Source organism: Dreissena polymorpha, chromosome 2 (assembly GCF_020536995.1).
Source record: "Dreissena polymorpha isolate Duluth1 chromosome 2, UMN_Dpol_1.0, whole genome shotgun sequence".
Taxonomy (NCBI): domain Eukaryota; kingdom Metazoa; phylum Mollusca; class Bivalvia; order Myida; family Dreissenidae; genus Dreissena; species Dreissena polymorpha.
Window position 1 is genome coordinate 84,240,289 of NC_068356.1, and position 19,794 is coordinate 84,260,082.

At 37.4% G+C, this 19,794-nt stretch overlaps 1 protein-coding gene across 1 annotated transcript; it reads right to left on the minus strand.

Moving 5' to 3' along the window:
• Positions 1 to 884: 884 nt before the first annotated feature.
• Positions 885 to 19,319, minus strand: LOC127867881 (uncharacterized). Its single transcript, XM_052409389.1, has 13 exons — positions 19,145 to 19,319; positions 16,348 to 16,454; positions 15,778 to 15,961; positions 13,144 to 13,402; positions 11,755 to 12,826; positions 10,985 to 11,054; positions 10,282 to 10,416; positions 8,700 to 8,888; positions 8,139 to 8,268; positions 7,097 to 7,249; positions 6,550 to 6,752; positions 5,775 to 5,976; positions 885 to 5,494 (listed from the first exon to the last, which is right to left on the minus strand). The coding sequence occupies exons 2-13, from the start codon at positions 16,384 to 16,386 to the stop codon at positions 5,332 to 5,334; spliced, it is 2,799 nt and encodes a 932-aa protein (XP_052265349.1). The 5' UTR covers positions 16,387 to 16,454; positions 19,145 to 19,319; the 3' UTR covers positions 885 to 5,331.
• Positions 19,320 to 19,794: the final 475 nt, after the last annotated feature.

A 19,794-nucleotide genomic window follows, 5' to 3' on the forward strand; every position in this document is an offset into this window, starting at 1 on the left:
AGAGTCATTACACCCTCAACGTTGATTGGTTGGAAACCACAATTCGACACTGATCTGTATTTAATGACATCATACATATGATCGTGTTTCTGGGGCAACCGGACCCTGTTTTACGGGTGCAGTCCGTACAGGCTAATCTTGGACGACACTTTCGACGTTGACTGTATTTTCGTTTAGACGAGACTTTTTTAAACATAAAATCCATAAAAGCTGAAAGTGCAGTCCCTGATTTACCTGTGAGGTTTGCACAGGCTTATTTGGGACGACATTTAACCCTTTCAGTGCGGGAACCGAATTTTAAAGGCCTTTGCAAACAGTTTGGATCCAGATGAGACGCCACAGAACGTGGCGTCTCATCTGGATCCAAATTGTTTGCTATTCTGATAGTATTCTTTGAAAAAAAATGAAGAAAATGCTTATTTTACAAATTCAGCAGACGACATTTTAGCAGACGACAAATTTCCCAGCATGCAAAGGGTTAACGCATATGCAACAAGTCCGATTTTCAAAGAGCTCGGCACGCATGAAACACAATGACATTATCGTTAAAACAATGAAATATCAGACACACCAGTGCAATCATTTGTAGGAAAGTGTGTAAAGCAGACTATTTAAATAAAGCAATTCTGGAAATTTTGGATTAGTAGAATATTTAAAAGTTCCGTATTAATTATAAAAATAAACGTTATAATTAGCAAATGTAAATTTCAGTAAAAAACACACATACACAATAATAACTTTTATGTTTAATACAGGAACATATAATGCTATTGTGTAATAAATGAAGGATGTAGTAGGAGATGCAGTCTGAGCTGATTTTGTTGGACAGAATAACAATTCAAAGCTTTTAAATCGGGCATTTTTATATTTAAACACACTCAATCAATTAACACGCCAATACTTTTTTACCACAGTACACAAAACTTACGTGTACGAACAAGGCTTAATGGAGGAAAACTATATTAAGCAACTTAAGCATGCAGTCCCAAACTGGCCTGCGTTTAAAAAAAGCTTTACTTTTACCCGTACCTATTCGATTTTGTTTTTCCCCGAGCATTATAATAATAATAATAATAATAATAATAATAATAATAATAATAATAATAATAATAATAATAAAAGTATCGGTGCCGTATGGACTCTAAATATGCCGCAGCGAGGTAAGCTACACAGGTAATGTATGACAAAACATATCCGTTATTTAAATCATCCTTGACAGGGCCGGTCGGGATAACAATGTATTCGTTTATTGCACGAAGACCATTAAACTGTCACGAGTGAGTAATCATATTCCGATAACGAGCGTTCCCGAATCAGTTTTTCATTTATTCTTTGGCCACCTTGGACGTGATTTTGCATTCAATTTACGTCCATTTATACCAAATGCTATTTCAAACACTACGACAACGGATTCTGAATTAAATGAGCGGTTAATAACGGAATATTTAATGGCCAAAGTGGAATAGGTGCGACCATTGAAACACTTTTTAAAGTGTCACTAAACACACTCCGTGTATAAAACATTTTTGTTATCAGAATTCTTTTTGTATTAACCCGTGCATTCCTCACAGGCTAATAAGGGACGACACTTTCTGCCTAAATTGGAAATTTGTTTAGAAGTTTCGTCCTTTATCTGGGATGATATGACAGATCAGGGGAATGGGTGACTATGACGATAACACACTAGTTAACGCTTGAAATGGAGTCTTCTAGCAATAGTTCAAATTACCTTTTCTTTACAAAATTTGCCAGCAAACAGAAATTTACATTCATTTGCAACCACAGATCTGTTTATAATAGACCTACGCTATTTATTCGATCGTGATTAAATAGGCTGATAATTTGATGTAAAAGTACACCACCTCGTCTAAAGATGCACGTTATTCCGTTAATTAAACAGTATTAAAACATATTTTTTCCCTCAAAATTTTAAAGAGCAGCTGCTCAAAAAAACTAAGTTTAAATTTCAATTATGACAAATAATACAATCGCGTCGTAAATATCGCTGTTATATAGAGACATTCGTGACCTTTGTTTGTAAGAATTAATGATGTGCGGTAAAATAATATTTAAACGCCCTCCTCTTTTGTCCTGCAAAAAATCTTAAGAATTAAAGTCAATATGATAAAATAATGGATAGTACAAGATAAGGTTTAAATTTGATCCCCTTTAAACCCTTGAGAAGGATTATGGGTAAATATGATAACGCTTTTCAAAAAGAACCCTTGACGGTAAAATGGACGGTACCAGCAAACAAAATTGAGCAAGTGTGGGAAAAATATTGCATTATCACGATTATGCATGTAAATCTCGGCGTCTGTAAATAGACCGTGCTCTGTAAAAAAAGGGGTTGAATGCATGTGCGTAAAGTGTCGTCCCAGATTAGCCTGTACAGTCCGCACAGGCCAATCAGGGTCGACACTTTCCGCCTAAAGTTGATATTTGCTAGGAAGAGACTTTCTTGAAACGGCAAATATCACAAAAGCGGAAAGTGTCGTCCCTGATTAGCCTGTGCGGACTGCACTGGCTAATCTTGGATGACACTTTACGCACATGCATTAAACCCCCATTTTCACAGATCTCGGCTCAAATATACCCTTTAATTTTAATTTCGGATGCTTATCTCTTATTTATATTGATAAGGCGTGAACATTATTTGTAACTGGTTACAACACAAATAAGGAAGATATTAGTTTACTGTAAATGAATTATCCCATTTATGCCTAGCGTCTAGAAAAAGGTCTTGGCAAACAGCGTAGACCCAGATGAGACGCCGCATTTGATCGCAGACTAACTTTAACCCATTTATGCCTAGCGCCTTGAAAAAAAGGCCTTGGCAAACAGCGTAAACCCAGATGAGACGCCGCATGATAATCGGGGTCTGCGCTGTTTGCTTAAAGGAATTTCTGTAAGAAGTATTCTAAATATAAAAATAAATATACAAGACATCCCTAATTTGGAAATAAATTGATCCAATTAAGAAGGATGAGAGAGTCCACTGGGCATATATGGGTTAAATCGAACCGAACAGCTGCTCTTGGCACAAACACAATTTAGACAAACTCAGTAAATATGTTCTTCATTCGGTGAATTTTATTGGTTGACTTTTTTCAGCCATATATCAGAATATATTTACATACCACTAGAATTCAATTCAAGTCAAGGCCGCTCAGAGGTTATGGATTATCAAGTGGCCGATCAGATGAACTGTGAATGAATGCATGACGGGCGGACCAAACGACGTAAGGTTGACAGATTCGGGAAAAAACGGACGATATATAGGCGGATATAAAATTGTAAAACGGTTATTGAAAAACGTGACTTTTTAATTAAATGATTCATTGTGTCGTCCCAGATTAGACTGTTCTCTCTGCACAGGCTAATCAGAAACGACACTTTATGCGTTTATGGTATTTTTCTTTTAAAGAAAGTCTCTTCTTAGCGATAATCCAGTTAAGGCGAAAAGTGTCATACAAGATTAGCCTGTGCAGTATGCACAGGCTGATCTGAATGACAACGCAAATGTATTAAGACCAGTTTTTTCAGAGCCTGGCTCAAATGTATTTTACTATTAATATTGCTATGAACACGCAATGAGGGGTACATATTGAGCGTTTCTCATCCACACCCATCGGGGCGCTTGACGAGGCTTTGATGGGAATTATAATCATTGTACCATGTTTATGGCGCTTCAATGTCCAATAACGGAAAATACATCAAAGAAGAAAATCATTTTAAATGAGTTGTGGCATAAAATGGCTCCATAAACGATACATATGCATAAATATATATAAGTATAAGGGGTAAGCAGCTTAACTGAACAATTCTCGAATCAAATCACTGAAATGCAAACGATGCAAACCAATTAACGAATTTTAACAAAAATATAACTTTTCTCAAGACACTATAAACTTTTTGCAATCGCCAACCTTTATAATATATAAGTATATACAAGAAAAACCAATCCAGATAAATAAACAGTTGGGAAATTGCATAAATTCCACTGAAACTTAACAAGTCTGAGATAGTTTCACTTAAATAAATATTCAACGCACACAATGCAAAATAAATTATTTGATGAATTCACAACATGAAATAAACTTCAAACATGCACAAGATTAAAACATCAATACAAAAACTAATCCTTACATTAAGTTAAAATCATAAATCTGTTAATAAACAAAACATATAACACTAATGGGGAGTTATAATGCATGCACATGTTGTATTACATACAGAATAACCATGTAGCCATTTTTCAAACAACCTAAATTTCGGACCCATCCAATTGCTTTCAAATATTCGTTGCGCCTTTTGAGTTGACAAAAAAGAGAATAATTCTTCAGTATATCTTCAATAGAAGCATTCTCAAAGTGATATTATGGGCATTTTCCACTGTTGAATTGAGCTGAAAAGAATTAACAGGTCAAAGAATTACTTAAAATGTGGTAACTGACCAATTATCTACAACTCATCTTGCTACCAGTTGTTTATAAAAAAATATATATTATTTTCGATATTTTACATGACTCACCCAGTCCTCTATTAAAGCCGAAATGATCCGTAAAACAAAATTGTGTCTTTGTGTCGTATGAACGAATTTGCATGAAAACTACATTTAGACTCACAACGTACATCGAATCATTTCTGTCGACAGTTGTCTAAACAAAAGTATGGTTGATATTCAAATAGATTTTTTTCTCTTTCCGGGATATTGTTTTAGTATGTTGATGCTGCATTAACAAATATAAGTGTATATGAAGTGAAAACACCAAAAATAAACAACGGTTGCGATAGACACCTATATACTGTTAGATGCCCATAATATCACTTTAAGACACAGCGATGCAATTGTGAACAACTCATTGCAAAAAACATCAACATTTGAAATTACGCCTAACAAATGCACGAATACATTCAAATGGGGCGTGACCAATAACTTTAAGAAAACATACCTTCAAATCACATATTGCAAATCACACATTTCTTATCACTTTTGAAACCCTTATATCACTCATAACCCCTTTTAAATACTTAACACATTTCACGTTACTGAACACAAATGTGTTTAAAGTTTTGTTTTGCTGATCAATACATCGGACTCATAAAACCTATACTAAACGTAGGACAGAAAGAAAAAAAGGAGTCCCACACGATTCCAAACAAAATAGCATTTTCCGTTGTTCAACCCTCGTACACATATGTTTAACTTACTGAAATTAAGATCCAAGAATATTCATAATAAATAAACACCCTGGAAACGGCACCAGTTCTTAAAAAAACACTGACATTTTTGTCTGCCATTTTAAGACAACAAAGGGTTCTTTGTTCTCACACTTTCAATTCCACGTTTTCCTGTTCAGATGTCGGGGAGACGGGCGGGCTCTTGGCGGAACCGGTGTCATCAACGGCGTCGGTGGCGGCCAGTAGCACTTCAGGAAAGAACTTCCGGGACGCCGAGGGTGGAGGGTGGATGGGGAACTTGCCAGAGTTACTGGAATATATGCGCGGTACCAATTATTATATGATAGTATTAATCATCATCAACGTTTGTATCATCATCATTAAATGATGGAGGAAATTCCAATCTCACCTATCAAATATGGTCATTATCAACGACACAGACAAAAGTGTCGTCCCAAATTAGCCCGTGCCGTTCGAACAAGCTAATCAGGGACGACACTTTCCGTCTAAACTGGAGATTCGCTGAGACGATATTTCCTTTAAACGAAAAATACCATGAAAGCGGAAAGTGACGTCCGTGTAGTACTCACATTTCTTGGAAGGCCCTACGCGGGGACAACTCCACTGACGAGTCGGAGCACATCCGCTCCCGGAATGGAGACATTGGGCCCTTTGAGATACGGATCTGGTTGGCCTGCTTGGTAACAGAGGCTGGCTCGGAGCGACTTCGGGCGTGGATCACCGTGATCTGTTTGGTCGGCGTCCGGTTGGCGGCGTTCTCCGCTTGTAACTCTGCGATAGTGGGACAGAACACGTGTATCGGTATATTTTGAATTGCATATGAATTCTACCCTAACCTCACCATCCTTATCAGCATGATAGAAAAAAATCATTATCATCATCACCATCACATTATAATCACTTCATCTTCAGCATTATTATAATCCACATCACATCAACCAACACCAACAGAACCATCATGATCAGATACAGCAGCAGCAGTACTTTCACCTCCATAGTCAAAATCCTGTGTCTTTCTCAACACTTTAACCATTATCATAACTTGAGCCTCGCTATGGGAAAACGGGTTTTAATACATGTGCGTAAAGTGTCGTCCCAGTTTATCCTGTGTAGTCCGCACATGCTTATCAGGGACGACACTTTTCGCATAAACTGGATATTCGCTTAGAAGAATACATACTCATTTAATCGAAAAATACTTAAAAGCGGAAAGTGTCTTCATTGATTATCCTGTGTGGACTGCAAAGGCTTATCCACCACGACACGTTACGCAAATGCAATAAGGCCAGTTTTCCAAGACAGAGCTTCATTTATATTCAACATCGTCTATACCAGTCCACTCACCCAGCTCCTCTTTGCACTGTACGAAATCCTTCCATGCGATCTGCACTCGCAGTTCGATGACGTCACAGCCGTGCCGATCCAGCAATCCGCGCGTGACGAAGGCGCCCTGTATCTGGCGGCCCAGGTCGCCCACCCGGTACGTGTGCCAGAGATCCAGCAGCGCGTCCAGGGTGGGGCAGTGAAGTCGGAACACCACGCTTCCGCTAAAAACGACGAATTTTATAATTAATAATTAGTATTAACTTTATCAATAACTTAATTAACAGACTATTAGATATGCCACTAAAGGGGCTGTGAAAGTGTGAACATTATGCATTAAACATTTCAACTCATTGAATAAAATAAGAATGTCAGATCGGGACAGAAAAGGTTATAAACGGAGCTAAACACACAGATACCATTAGTGAATGACTTATATGGGCTGTTTTGTTGATATTTATGTAAAATGACAATCGAAAAAAACGTCATTTTGATTCGTTAACCAAACCAATAGAAAATCGCGTTACAAAATTAAGAAACCTATCAAATGACGGGAAAGAGATCTGACCTGTATACGTCCTCTAGCGTTCGGCCATATTTACACAAACACTTTATTCCGCACAGGTTCTTCATGGAATCATACACCATGGCGTCCGTCTCTGCCTTCTCTCGCTGGAATTGTTCGTACGCGTCCCGACCACGGTCTGCACGCAGGATCTTGCTGCAAGAATTGATTATTTTCAGAATAATTGCCCGCTTTATGCAATATATAATAGGCCTTATGGCAATAATATAAAATAGTATTAAATAAAATTTAAAAAATATTATGTTTAATACTAACAATGTTAAAATATGCTGTTGTTTCGAGTTTTGTTCCCATATTAAGCCTTCAAATCAATAGCAATTGAGCCGCGCATGCGAATATGGGTCTAATGACATATGCGGCCAGCGTAGCTCCAGACCAGCGCAATCGCTCTGTCAGGTGAGGAGCTAGCGTTACCGCTAATGAAACCACGAAACCTTGCGTGACTTTATAGCGTAGCTTCCCTTACAGAATGGGCGGTTGCGTAAGCTGGTCTGGAGTTACGCTGGCTTAATATGACATTAGAACCATTTTCACATGCGCGGCTCAATTGTTATGCATTTATTCATAATTATATCTAGACACAACTTGAAATACATACTAATGTAACATTCGTAGTTTTAAACATGATGTTTATTTAATTATTAACGCCATACAAAGAGGAATGTAGCTGAAAATATAAAAATAACTAAATTAGACATCGATTACCAACATTTCTTGCAAAGGGGCAATTAGTGTTGTTTTTGTTTTTTTATTGAATGGGGTTTTTGACAGTTTTATACCAATTAAACCAGGAAATTAAATGACATTAATGTTTGAAATATCGGTATTTATTCAACATTATTTCTTCAAATGTAAAAGTTATTTTATCGAACATAATCGAATGCGGCTATGATCCTAAAATCATCGAATATTTAACATAAATGCCAACAAAAGACTTTAGAGTATAAATTGAAAAAAAGTGTTGGTCGGATAAGTAGAAACAAACAACTTTTCTTTTTCTCTTTCTATATATTGAATTAAATACCTATAAGCATTAATCGCCATTGATTTGATTTCTTCTTCGATTTTGCCACATTTGCAGTTCCTGTCATCGTGGTCCAATTCTCGCAGAATCTCCTGAACTTTGTCGCAAGTCACGTGGACATCGATCTCGCCTGTAGAGGGACACGGAGTTTAATACGCAAAAATGATTACGGTGAAAGTAAAGAATATTATGACCTGTTTGTATGTCATTTATTCCATTTATTAAAAATACTGAGAAACTGCGTTGCAGTAATGATAGTTATTGACATTTTTCTACAACGGCAACCAATCTGAACATACGTAGATGTACATATCTGTTAAAGTGATTTCCTTTATAACTTATTTTAATTCCATCCGAGAGCAATTATCTTTCTTGTAGTTTAACTGTTGCGTCTAAAAAAACTATGAATATTAAAAAGGCTACTTTTAAAGAATTGTGAAATTTTCGTAAATCCTGATACTAGTCATTTTTTTTACGATTTCGTGTATTCCTTTTTTGTCATCAATAAAAGTACCATAAAATACGATATTTTAACTCGTCCTAGACATTGTTTCTACGAACCCAGTCGTCTTTCTCGAAGCGGACCACGTGGCCTCTCAACGCCGTCGGCGCAAGCCAGAAGTCCCTGTCCCCAGTAGTTACTATATTCCTCCGTGACGTCACCGTAGTGACCTTGTGACGTCATATTGTACGGGAATGACTTGGTAGGAGATGACGACAGTGGGGGAGTTCCACCGCGCCGTAAGATATCTAATCAAAGAAAACTTTACATGTTATATTCCTTGTTCTGGGAAAACACCGAACAAGCTTTCCAAGGACGACACTTTTCGCCTAAACTCGATTCTCGCTAAGAAAAAGACTTCTTCTAAACGAACACTTCAATAAAAGCGCAGTGTCGTCTTTGATCAGCCTGTACGGACAGGCTAATCTGGAACGACACGTAACGCAAATGCATTACGTCCAATTTTCCAAGACCGGGCTCTGATAACAATACGCAACAATGAGGTATCAAAACATATTCAAAGAAACAGCCAAATTTACATTACACATTTACCAAATGTCGCCTAGAGGTTATACCTAATGGAGCATAATGAAGAAGATGTTATGATGAAGATGTTACTTTCGGTACTCATGAGGATAATTATGATACAGGGTGCAGACTCAACGGGGTTTTCAGGGTTTACACACGGGCTGGACAGGATGTAATCACACCGTTAAGAACTTTATTTTGGCAAATATCTCACGTTATTGAAATACATTTGAAAAAATCTTTAGTGCATAAGAGACAGCTTAAGTCATTGAAAACGTCTGAAATCGTTGACAAAATTTCACGTTCCGTGAAACATAACGGTGTAGTACAAATCAAATTTTGAACAAGAACACAGGCTTATTAAATAAAGTGATTCTGATGTATTTCACACTGACAAAAGCAGCTTAAAAACCTGTCTGTTATGCCCTAGTAAATCTTTAGTGCATAAAAGACAGTTTTTTTTTATGCCCTAGTTGCAAAATTGTTTAAAAAAGTTATTTGAAACAAGACTATTGCCAAGCAATATATGTTCCCTACCGGCTCCAACATTGTCAGAAATATATTTTTTAAATATTTGTTGTCATAGCAACCAGAATTTTTGACGTAGGAACAAAATGAAATGACGAGCATAATGTCCTTATTGCCATCTATCCATGTTTCAAGAACTTTTTAAGTTATCCAGAAAAGTGTGACCGACTCACGGACTGACAGACTGACGGACACACAGAGCGCAAACCATAAGTCCCCTCCGGCGAAACCGGTAGGGGACAATAAAGCTCCACTAACCGTCATGTATAAATCCTATATTTATGCCTAGCGTCTAGAAAAAAGGCCTTGGCAAACAGCGTAGACCCAGATGAGACGACACATGATGCGGTGTCTCATCAGGGTCTGCGATGTTTGCTGTAAGTAATTTCTGTAAGAAATATTCTAAATATAGAAATAAGTATACTAGAAATCCCTAATTTTGGAAATAAATTGATCCAATTTAGGAGGATGGGAGAGTCCACTAGGCATGAATGGGTTAAACAAACAATAATAACGAAACATATAACGATTTTTCGGATAAGGATTATAATATAACGTTAATCAAAAGGATGCATTTCACTGTACCTTTCAGGTTTTCGAGCTCCTCGGGATGGAAGTTGCGGGACTGCAGGAACGTCAGCACTTCCGGCGGTATGTCCGTGGTCACGTGACTGGATGAAGAGCCGCGGCGGTCCGGATATGATGTCTGCCGGTCGTAGTCTTTAGAAGTATGGATTAAATAAGCTCGGGTTAAATGGTTGTTTATGGTTTATATGGCATACCCGTTAAAAATTATTTTATACAGCTAGTTTAGCGGCGTCATTCGAAAATGGGTCTTTATGGGTCCTATGGGGCCCGGGTAGCACCAGGCAAGCCTGCGCACCCCGCAGTCTGGTTTAGAGCTACCCTGTCCGCTAATGAGACCACAAACCCTTGAGTGACTGTATAGCGGACATAAAACATTTAATGTTTGGGATGATATTAAACTCTTTGTAATCTCATTTTTTAAAGTCAACTTTGGCTGTATTACCTTTTCTTACAAAGTAAAGATGACACTGGATTTAAAGTCTTCGAAGAAGACATAAATCACTTGTGAACATATTTTACAGCTCCACCTGTTTAAATTAGAATAGACATAAATTACACTATGATAAAATTTACATACAAGCCAGGTCCAATGCTGTCAGCTTATTTGAACATTTAAGTTATGAGTAAGTGGCCCTTATGGCGTTTCTTTTGAATTTGCTTTCGTAAAATGACGTAACATCTTGCATTCATAGCATAATACCTGGGTAGCCTTTTCTAAAAAGTCTACGTCTGACGTCATCTCTGAGTGGACTATGGAAGCGCTCGGGTTGCTGGAGGTGAAAGATGAACAATATCGTAATATAACATAGTATAATAGCCATTCTAACAATAGCAGTTTGATATTCGCAAAATTTTATGGACAGAATGTTCAAACTACTGATTTTTCATAGGCAAATAACGCCATTTTCATTTATAAACGAATGGATTTTCTGAAGACAAATAAGGATATTATAATTTCATATAGACCTACAACTAGATTTTCTATAGACAACTAAGGAGATCATCTTTTACTAACTACTGGATGCTCGATAAACAAATGAAGTTATAAGAATCATTTAACTACAGTTTTTATCTGTTGGCAAATTACAAAATCATCATTATTAAACAAATGAAATTTCTATAAACAAAAGAAATATTTTTTAAAATAGAGTATTTTCTAGACAGAACAAACAAATTCGGCTTGTTAGGCTTCTTGATAGACAAACACAGAGAGTGTGATTATCAAACAACCGGAATATCAAATACAAATAGCGAAATTAGTGTCGTTAAACCACAGGATTTTCTATTTACAAATAACGAAATATATCTTTAAACAATTTTCTGGATTATCTAAAAAAAATTATGATTGTCAAACTACAAGATTTTCCAAAGAAAAAAAACAACAGTCATATAACTCGAATATGGAAAAACTACGATAAATAAACGCAAATCTATCAAATGACAACATAAAACTTGAAAAGTTTTACCAACCCCAGATTCTGGAATCGCCTCGCCCACCCTTGAGTTTGGCAGGTCCCTAGCCAAGGGGCTAGGCTTCTGAATGACACTTCTCAACTGACTGGGGCTGTACCTGGGGTCAGAGATTGACCTCTCGTAGAATTTCCGCACCTCCTCGGTTGTCTCAATGATATCCTTTTCATTCGGTGATCTGTCAACACAGCTGATGCTTTTGAAGGTGGCTCTTCCCGCGATGTCTCGAGCTTGGCGAGACTTTGGTGACAAGTCCGAGACTTCATACCCTCGCGTTGCGGGAGGTGATCCGTATATTTCCTTGGCGTGCGCATGCGCTCTTTCGAGCATGCGCAGCTTCATCCTCAGCTTCTCATCGTCGTAGTCGCCATATTCGTCTCGCTCGGCTGATTTCGAGGCGGAAGCGGAAGTGGTGGATGAACTGCGCGATTTTGGACTCGCTGTCACGATTCTTGGACTTAGCGGCAACGGTTCAGTAACTGTCGCTGTTTTAGGCCAAACAAAACCCTTAGGGGTCACGTATCCGCCTCTGTTCTCGTTCTCAACTTCCGTGTACGACCCGTATTTGTCGCGTTCTCGGTCGCGTTCTCCTGTTCGCTTTCTGTTCTTATCCAAACTATCAACTTCCCGTTCATAACTTTGACGGTTAGCGTTCCTAGTCGAGCGGCTGTATCGCTCGGAAATTTCTCTATCCAAAACATCAGCAACGGGTTCCCCTTTGCACGAGGAGCCTTTATACGGCGACACCTTTCTGTGAGCAACAGAGTCGGGGAACACAAATACTTCGTCTTCCCCTTTTGCGCCTCTCGGCGTTAGGTTTATAAAAGGGGAAGTTAGACCAATGTCCGCTAAGTTGAAGCGATTAGGGCTCAGTAACGGGGGTTTATCATACGGGGTGTGTTCATCCCCTGTGGGCGAACAGTAAATGTGCGGAACTTTGGTAAATGGAGCACAGTGACTGGTGACGTCTTCATCGTCTGACGTCATATGACGACGTAAATTTCGCCGGGATCTGCTGACAGACTCGTCAGAATCTATTCCTGAGTCAATTCTGTCAATGTGTCTTGATGTCCTGTGTGTAATATACGGCCATGTAATGTATAAATGTATTTTTGAGAAAAAGAAAGAAAGAATATCCCTAAATATTTATCAAAATTTAGTTATTACGAATGTGTGCAAAGCATGACGATTGCCCTGATGGTATACTGTACTGTGGGGTAAATTGAAATACATACTGTACCGAGAAAAATGAAGCCATCCTGTTAAAGTGTGGAAAATATTGGTGTCTAAATCAATCTCAAAAGGGTCTTTCAATTTAGAATATCATGCCTGTTAAGCTTTCAGCAAATATACCATGGTTCTCTTGTATAGACATTTATATAGTCATACCTCACTGAACAACTTGGTGAAGAACCATCGACTTCGTCCTTAAACTCAAAATTACTCCTTGCTTTTCCAATTGATTTTTGTGTTACTCCCTCCTCTTGCGGACGAAAATTTACTTCCGGCGATTCTTTCATTGGGGTGGAAGCTGCTTTCTTGTGAATTCGGAGTGCTTCGGATCTTTCCACTGTGTCGATGGATAACTGGCGTTTCAACTTGCATTTTGGCGGGTCTTGTAAAACTATCGGCGCCATTACGTCTTCACCTAGAAATACACGATTTAATGTAACAAGGTTTCAATAATCTCAATCAACAACTATTGACCTGTTTATTTCTTCGTGTAAATGTGACTGCACTGATTTCAATAATTTCTTATGTAAACAAAGCTAGCCATGTGAGTAGTGCTCGTTGTGCCGAAAACTTACATTAAAAGAATGTTCTGTCAATGAGTATGCACTGCGGTTCATTTGTAATGTATTGATGTAGCCTGTTGATCAACGTCTTCCTTCCTTTAACGTTACATAAATCGCCATCTCTTCGAGCCGTATACTAATGTGCACTTATACGACGCTATTACATCAGGCATATTTTTAAACTAGGTTGTCCTATTAGAGTGGTCGAATTAAGGTTTGAATCGATAGACATGCTTATTTAAAAAGATACCAGTACACACTTTTTATTTTCAAAAACCTTACCGAATCGATGTGGGCGTGAGTTTATAAAGGCTTCATGTTAGCTCCTGTTTAAACCTGTGCAAATGATATTGCTCTCAAAAACTATGACCAGTTTTATAAAGGGTTGCGTGTAATGTGCGATAATGGTAAATTTAACAAAAACACGTGTGGTAAAACATAAAATGATCAAAAAGAAGCTAAAATTCATTTAGAATCCTTATAAAAAAATAAATATAACATACTATTACCCAATAAGTACCCATTAAAATGTACATAGACTTAGACAGCTATGTAGTTATGTGTATATCTTTTAGAGGAAAACAAACAAGAAACAAAGTGAAACATTTTAAAATTAATCAATGAGAAAGTCGAAGTCTAAACATGAACAGCTGTTTTCTCACAACATTAATTCAAGAAATATTGCATTTAGATAACGGTATAACATCAATGCACTAATATTAAACAAAAATGTATTTTTGAAGTACTGAACATAAAGGTCGGTAAACTATATACGCTACACTTACTGGAAAATGAATATAAAGGTTTTTATAATGTACTTTAATATTTGAACTTATTTATACTGACTGATTTTACAAAATAAACATATCCACATGGCTGCAACGCACTGTTATATATGGATACGTTAACCCTTGCAGTTTCATTACGATAAGTTCAAATTAACTTGGTTTGTTAAATGTTGATCTCATTTGTTTTTTACACTTCTTATTATATTGAACGGACTGTCCCGTTTAAGGCGCACACTCATTGAAAGCTCGCAAGATTTATGTTGAAATCACATCGTCAATGAGCGCGCATGGAGACGCATGGAGACGACTATAAATTTAAACCAATTTAAACTTTAGATAAACCGACATTACCGAAACGGGACAGGACTGATAAAAACGTGTCGATAGATCGAGAAATTAATAGGATCAATGTTTGCAGTTTGAAATTTACAGAAATTTGATACAATGTACCAGATAGCACGAGTCGTTGCTTATTTTTGATACGTTTTGTCTCGACATTTTAGAACGGTGTTTCGTCGACGGACTTTTATATTCGACTCTTTTTTGGAACGCATAGAATGTTCGATATAAGTTTAAACATACATATTTTTGGAGGATACACTTATGTTTCGTAGATAAACTTATATTTTAAGGTTAGAATGATACCCACGTTAAGGATTGGGCCACTCAGAATCTCTGATAAACTTATAAAACTGATTATTATCGTCACTGAAAGTATGTGAGCCCCGCTCTGGGAAAACCGGTCTTAATACATGCGCGTAAAGTGTCATCCCAGATTAGTCTGTTTAGATTACGCAGGCTAATCAGGGACGACACTCTTCGCCTAAACTAGATTTTTGCTAAGAAGTGACTTTCTTTAAACAGAAAATATCATAATTACGCACATGCATTAAACCCCCTTTTCACAGAGCTCGACCCATATGTTCGTACAGTGCCGTCCCAGATTAGCATGTGTAGTCCGCACAGGTTAATCAGGGAAGACATTTTCCACCTGGACTGGTTTTTCATTCAGACAAGACTTCCTTTAAACGATTAAAATTCCATTAAAGCGAAAAGCGTCGTCCCCGACTTGCCGGTAAGGATTGAACGGACTAATCCGGTACGACCATTGGCGCACATTGATTGAGCCCCGTTTTTCAGAGCGCGGCTCGTATCGTTTCATAAGAAATAAGTTAGTCATATTTATAATGAGTTCCATAGGTTCGTGTGTTCGTGTATTGATCCCCAAGCTCAAGCTGGGATAAAACTCAAGAGCCCCTCGTTTAAATGCAAACTCTGTACGGTGTGGCTACAAATTTTTGCTCATTCAACGATGCAATATTAATAGTTCATGTTTCCGTTATAAATGATCCCAGGTGATGAACAAAAAACAAGATCTGCTTAAAATACTAATATATTGACAAAGACATAGTTATCTTCGCGCTTGGAAAATCACATACCGGATTTACTTTCTGTTGTTTCCTTTTCCATGTTGTTTTGATCGCCGTATGTCGTCAGGATATGTTGATTGTTTCTGTCATTTCTATATCTTTCCGAAAGCACAGGTGCCGTTGCGGGGCATTTCTCCTCTTTGCGACAATACGTCTTTTCACTTTCTCGCAGTAACTCGGTGAAAAGGGGAAACTGTAAACGGACACAAGTTTTATTGTACACCAGGAAGGACGATTTCGGAAATATATATATATATATATATATATATATATATAATGGTGGCGTCGAAAACGCAAACAATAGATTTTGTTGTTGAAAGTATATGAACTTGAAGTAAAAGAAGAGTAACACAGTTGTTATGAACCACGTTCTGCGAAAACTAGGCGTAATGTAAATTGTATGAAAATTATCGTGAAGAGGTCGTCACTTCTAAACGAAAATTCAATTTGGTCGGAAAGTAAAGTCCCTGATTAGCCTGTGTATACTGCACGGGCTAATCTGGGATGACACTTAACGAACATGTATTAAGCCCAGTTTTCCCAGACGGAGGCTTTTATCATCCAGGAATTTCTACTTGCCTTTTTGTGGAAAGTTGTTTCTCCCGATGGTTTCACCATAGATGATATCCCAATACCTTGCCGTTGCAAATTTCACATTGGGAGGTTAGTCATGCGATGATTGTGTTCTGTAAAAACAGAACATATACTTTTACTTCCCAAAACGTATCATCAACGTTTTGTTTTCTTCATTTAAAAATATAAGCAAATGCAGCCCTTAATTCTAAAACTTAATCCGAAATAAGATGTCATCCCCATGGTAAATATCTTAAAAAAATACAATTATTGTTCAGCATGAGTTTGTTACCCCTTAATTGAATTAGTATCGTCTCCTTAAAGCTATGACATGGTCCCAATCCCGAAGGTTTTTGGTACGTGCGGTATAGGCAAGTCTCGAACGCGTTTAGCGGCAGAAAGGTTATCTGTCGTGGAGATCCTGTCACAATACCGTGGAGTAAAACGATAATTACTGAGCCTCGTTCTGGGAAAACTAGATTTAATGCATATGCGTAAAGTGTCGTACCAGATTAGCCTGTGCAGTGCGCACAAGCTAATCAGGGACGACACTTTGCAATGTTATGCTCCTGTGGTTACTTCGGCTCTCCAGCTTCACAGGCTAATCTGGGGCGACATTTTACACACATGTATGAAGCCCAGTTTACCCAGAACGAGGCTCAAATGAGACGCGTTCTGAGAAAACGGGGCTTAATGTATATGCGTAAAGTGTCATCCTTGATTAGCCTGTGCAGTCCACACAGGCTAATCAGGGATGACACTTTCCGCTTTTATGACATTTTTCGTTTAAAGGAAGACTCTTCTGTACACGAAAATCCAGTTAAGGTGGAAAATGTCTTCCCTGATAAGCTAATCTGGGACGACACTTTACGCACACGCATTAAGCCCAGTTTTCTCAGAACGCGACTTATATCTGGAAATTGCAGCTCTAATTTTAATTAGTTCGAACTTATGGAAGTCTAGCAACTGAATTAGTTACGCTGACACACACTTCGGGCCCTCACCAATTGTTTTTTTCCACTATTTTGGTAATGGGACCGGGTCCCTTTGGATTGGGAAATATCGCGTTCTTTTGACTTAGATTGGAAAATTACTGTTGTTGATTTTATGCTTACAAATACAGTGAAATTTATGATAAAGGTGATATCAATATTATATTTTCTAAGATTCCACATCGAGCTGGATTTGGAGAGAGTTGACATATTTAGCCTAATTAAAAAATATTCTTTTTTTTGGATTCCTTCAATTTGGGAATTTGTAAGTCCCATTTGAGAAAATATATATACCTTTTTCCATTGGGAATGGGTCCCCCTACCGGACACAAATTTGAACGAAAAAAAAACACTGTCACATAATGCGGCCTTAGGCGCTGAAGGACCTCATAAACTTCTAAATACACTCCAGCGCCAATGTACAAAGTCCGCCTATTGATAAATTTCATTATGAATGCAATTTCTATACAATGCATTGACAACGTGCTGTAATTAAAACTGACATTTTCGATTATGTTTACCTAATGCTCCATATAAAGACTCAGTGAAACATAGTTAAAAGTAGTCTTCAATCAGATGTGATATCTAATAAATGCCATTTTCAAGTATTGTTATTAAATTGTTATTAAAAGCATTCCACATATTTCTTTAGTAGGAGTTTGCGTGTTTATAAGCCGCGTTTTATGAAAACTGGACTAAATGCATGTGTCTAAAATATCAAACAAACAAACAAACGACAACATTTATTCAGCAGTAAAGCTTATACAAGCTCATAGCCTACATTATATATACATTATACTACATTATGTCTAAAATATCAACCTATATGAGCCTGTGCAGGTCAGCCGATCGTTAATAGAATTTAAGTTTTGATGGAAAATGATAACAGTTAATAGCAACACAACAGACGAGTGTTGCGTCGAAAAAGATGCAATAAAACTTGCGAGAGTAAAATCTACGACTACATCAATTATGTCAAGTACCCATTGTAGTTATGTTTAAACCGAAATGGAAAATAAATTATCCATTACAAAACTGTAATTTATGTTTAAGTCATACCTTTGTGACAACCAACTTTAAGTCCGAATTTATCAACCATTTGCTTTTGTAATTAATTAACTTCTGAACTGGCATTATGCTTCTCACAAAGGGAACAAAGGTCTAGCTAGGGTACACAACTTAAAGTCTTTGTGTCATAAGTATACGCGAGAAAGGTAGAAAGGAGAGGTTAGTTTCCAAAGTTTCAATAGGCCTCGCATTGGAACAATAAGCTATCGAATAAGGTTGTTTACTCAAGTTTCTGTGGTGATATGAAGTATTTAATTGATTTCTTTTGTTGAACAATTGTAATATGGAAGGCTTTAAATACCCTTTTTAAATAGTAAAATGGTAATCATCACATCGTTACCACCACCACCATAATTACAACCACCACCACTACCACGATAATGATCATTATCATCATTATCACTACCACCACCACCATCATCATTATCATCATCACCATTATCATCATCATCATCATCATCATCATCATCATCATCATCATCATCATCATCATCATCATCACCACCACCACCACCACCACCATCGTTATCATCATCATCATCATCATTATCACTACCACCAACACCATCATCATCATTATCATCATCGTAACCATCATCATCATCACCACCACCACCACCACCACCACCACCATCGTTATCATCATCATCATCGTTATCATTGTCATATTCTTCTTCTTCTTCCAAATCGTCTTGTTTTTCGTCGTCACGATCATTTCTGAGCGTATTGAAACAAATAATTACCTTGATGTCAATATATATCCTTCACAATTTTATCACACTTGCGAAACTGCGGACAGCTTAGTTAGTGATTTTACAAGTCATTAGCGCCAACAACAGAAAAACACAAAATCACCGACAAGAACATAGATCTATTTATATATAACTGCTTCTTTTAAAACCGTTATGTCACATGGCAAACTTGTGAAACTGAATTTCAAACTTACCGGTAAAATTTAAATATGCATCGACCTTTTGAGGTCACATTTCCGGTGAGATTTGCGTGCATATCAAATCTGTTTTTATAACACTTCAGTCGAAAATCTATTTAAGAGAAAAACTCTGTCCTGCACCATTATCAGCGCCGATCGATGGGTAGTGTCTTAATGGCTTATGTGCTTAAAGTAAACGTGTGTTTTTATTTCAGTTTTGCACCAATCGCGCCAATTCATAATTTCTATAACGAATTGATATAAACCCCTTTTAAGTGCAGGTAGTGTTTCGAAAGTCTCTCGTTTTCTAAAGGGGTAAATACTAGAGTGTCATAATTTTCAATTAGATTTGCAGTAGCAGACGAGTTAATCTCGCGGGATATGTTAAATAGTGATAGTTGATTTATGCAATGAAGCAGCCCTCGATTTAAAGGGCCGCTTAATCTCCGTGACCGAGCACCA

Coding starts and splice junctions, on each gene's coding strand:
- LOC127867881 (XM_052409389.1), bottom strand. CDS start 16,386: ATGGTGAAACCATCGGGAGAAACAACTTTCCACAAAAAG. Junction 13,403..15,777: donor AACAACAGAAAGTAAATCCG/GTATGTGATTTT, acceptor GTGTATTTCTAG/GTGAAGACGTAATGGCGCCG. Junction 10,417..10,984: donor TTTTAGAAAAGGCTACCCAG/GTATTATGCTAT, acceptor ATACTTCTAAAG/ACTACGACCGGCAGACATCA.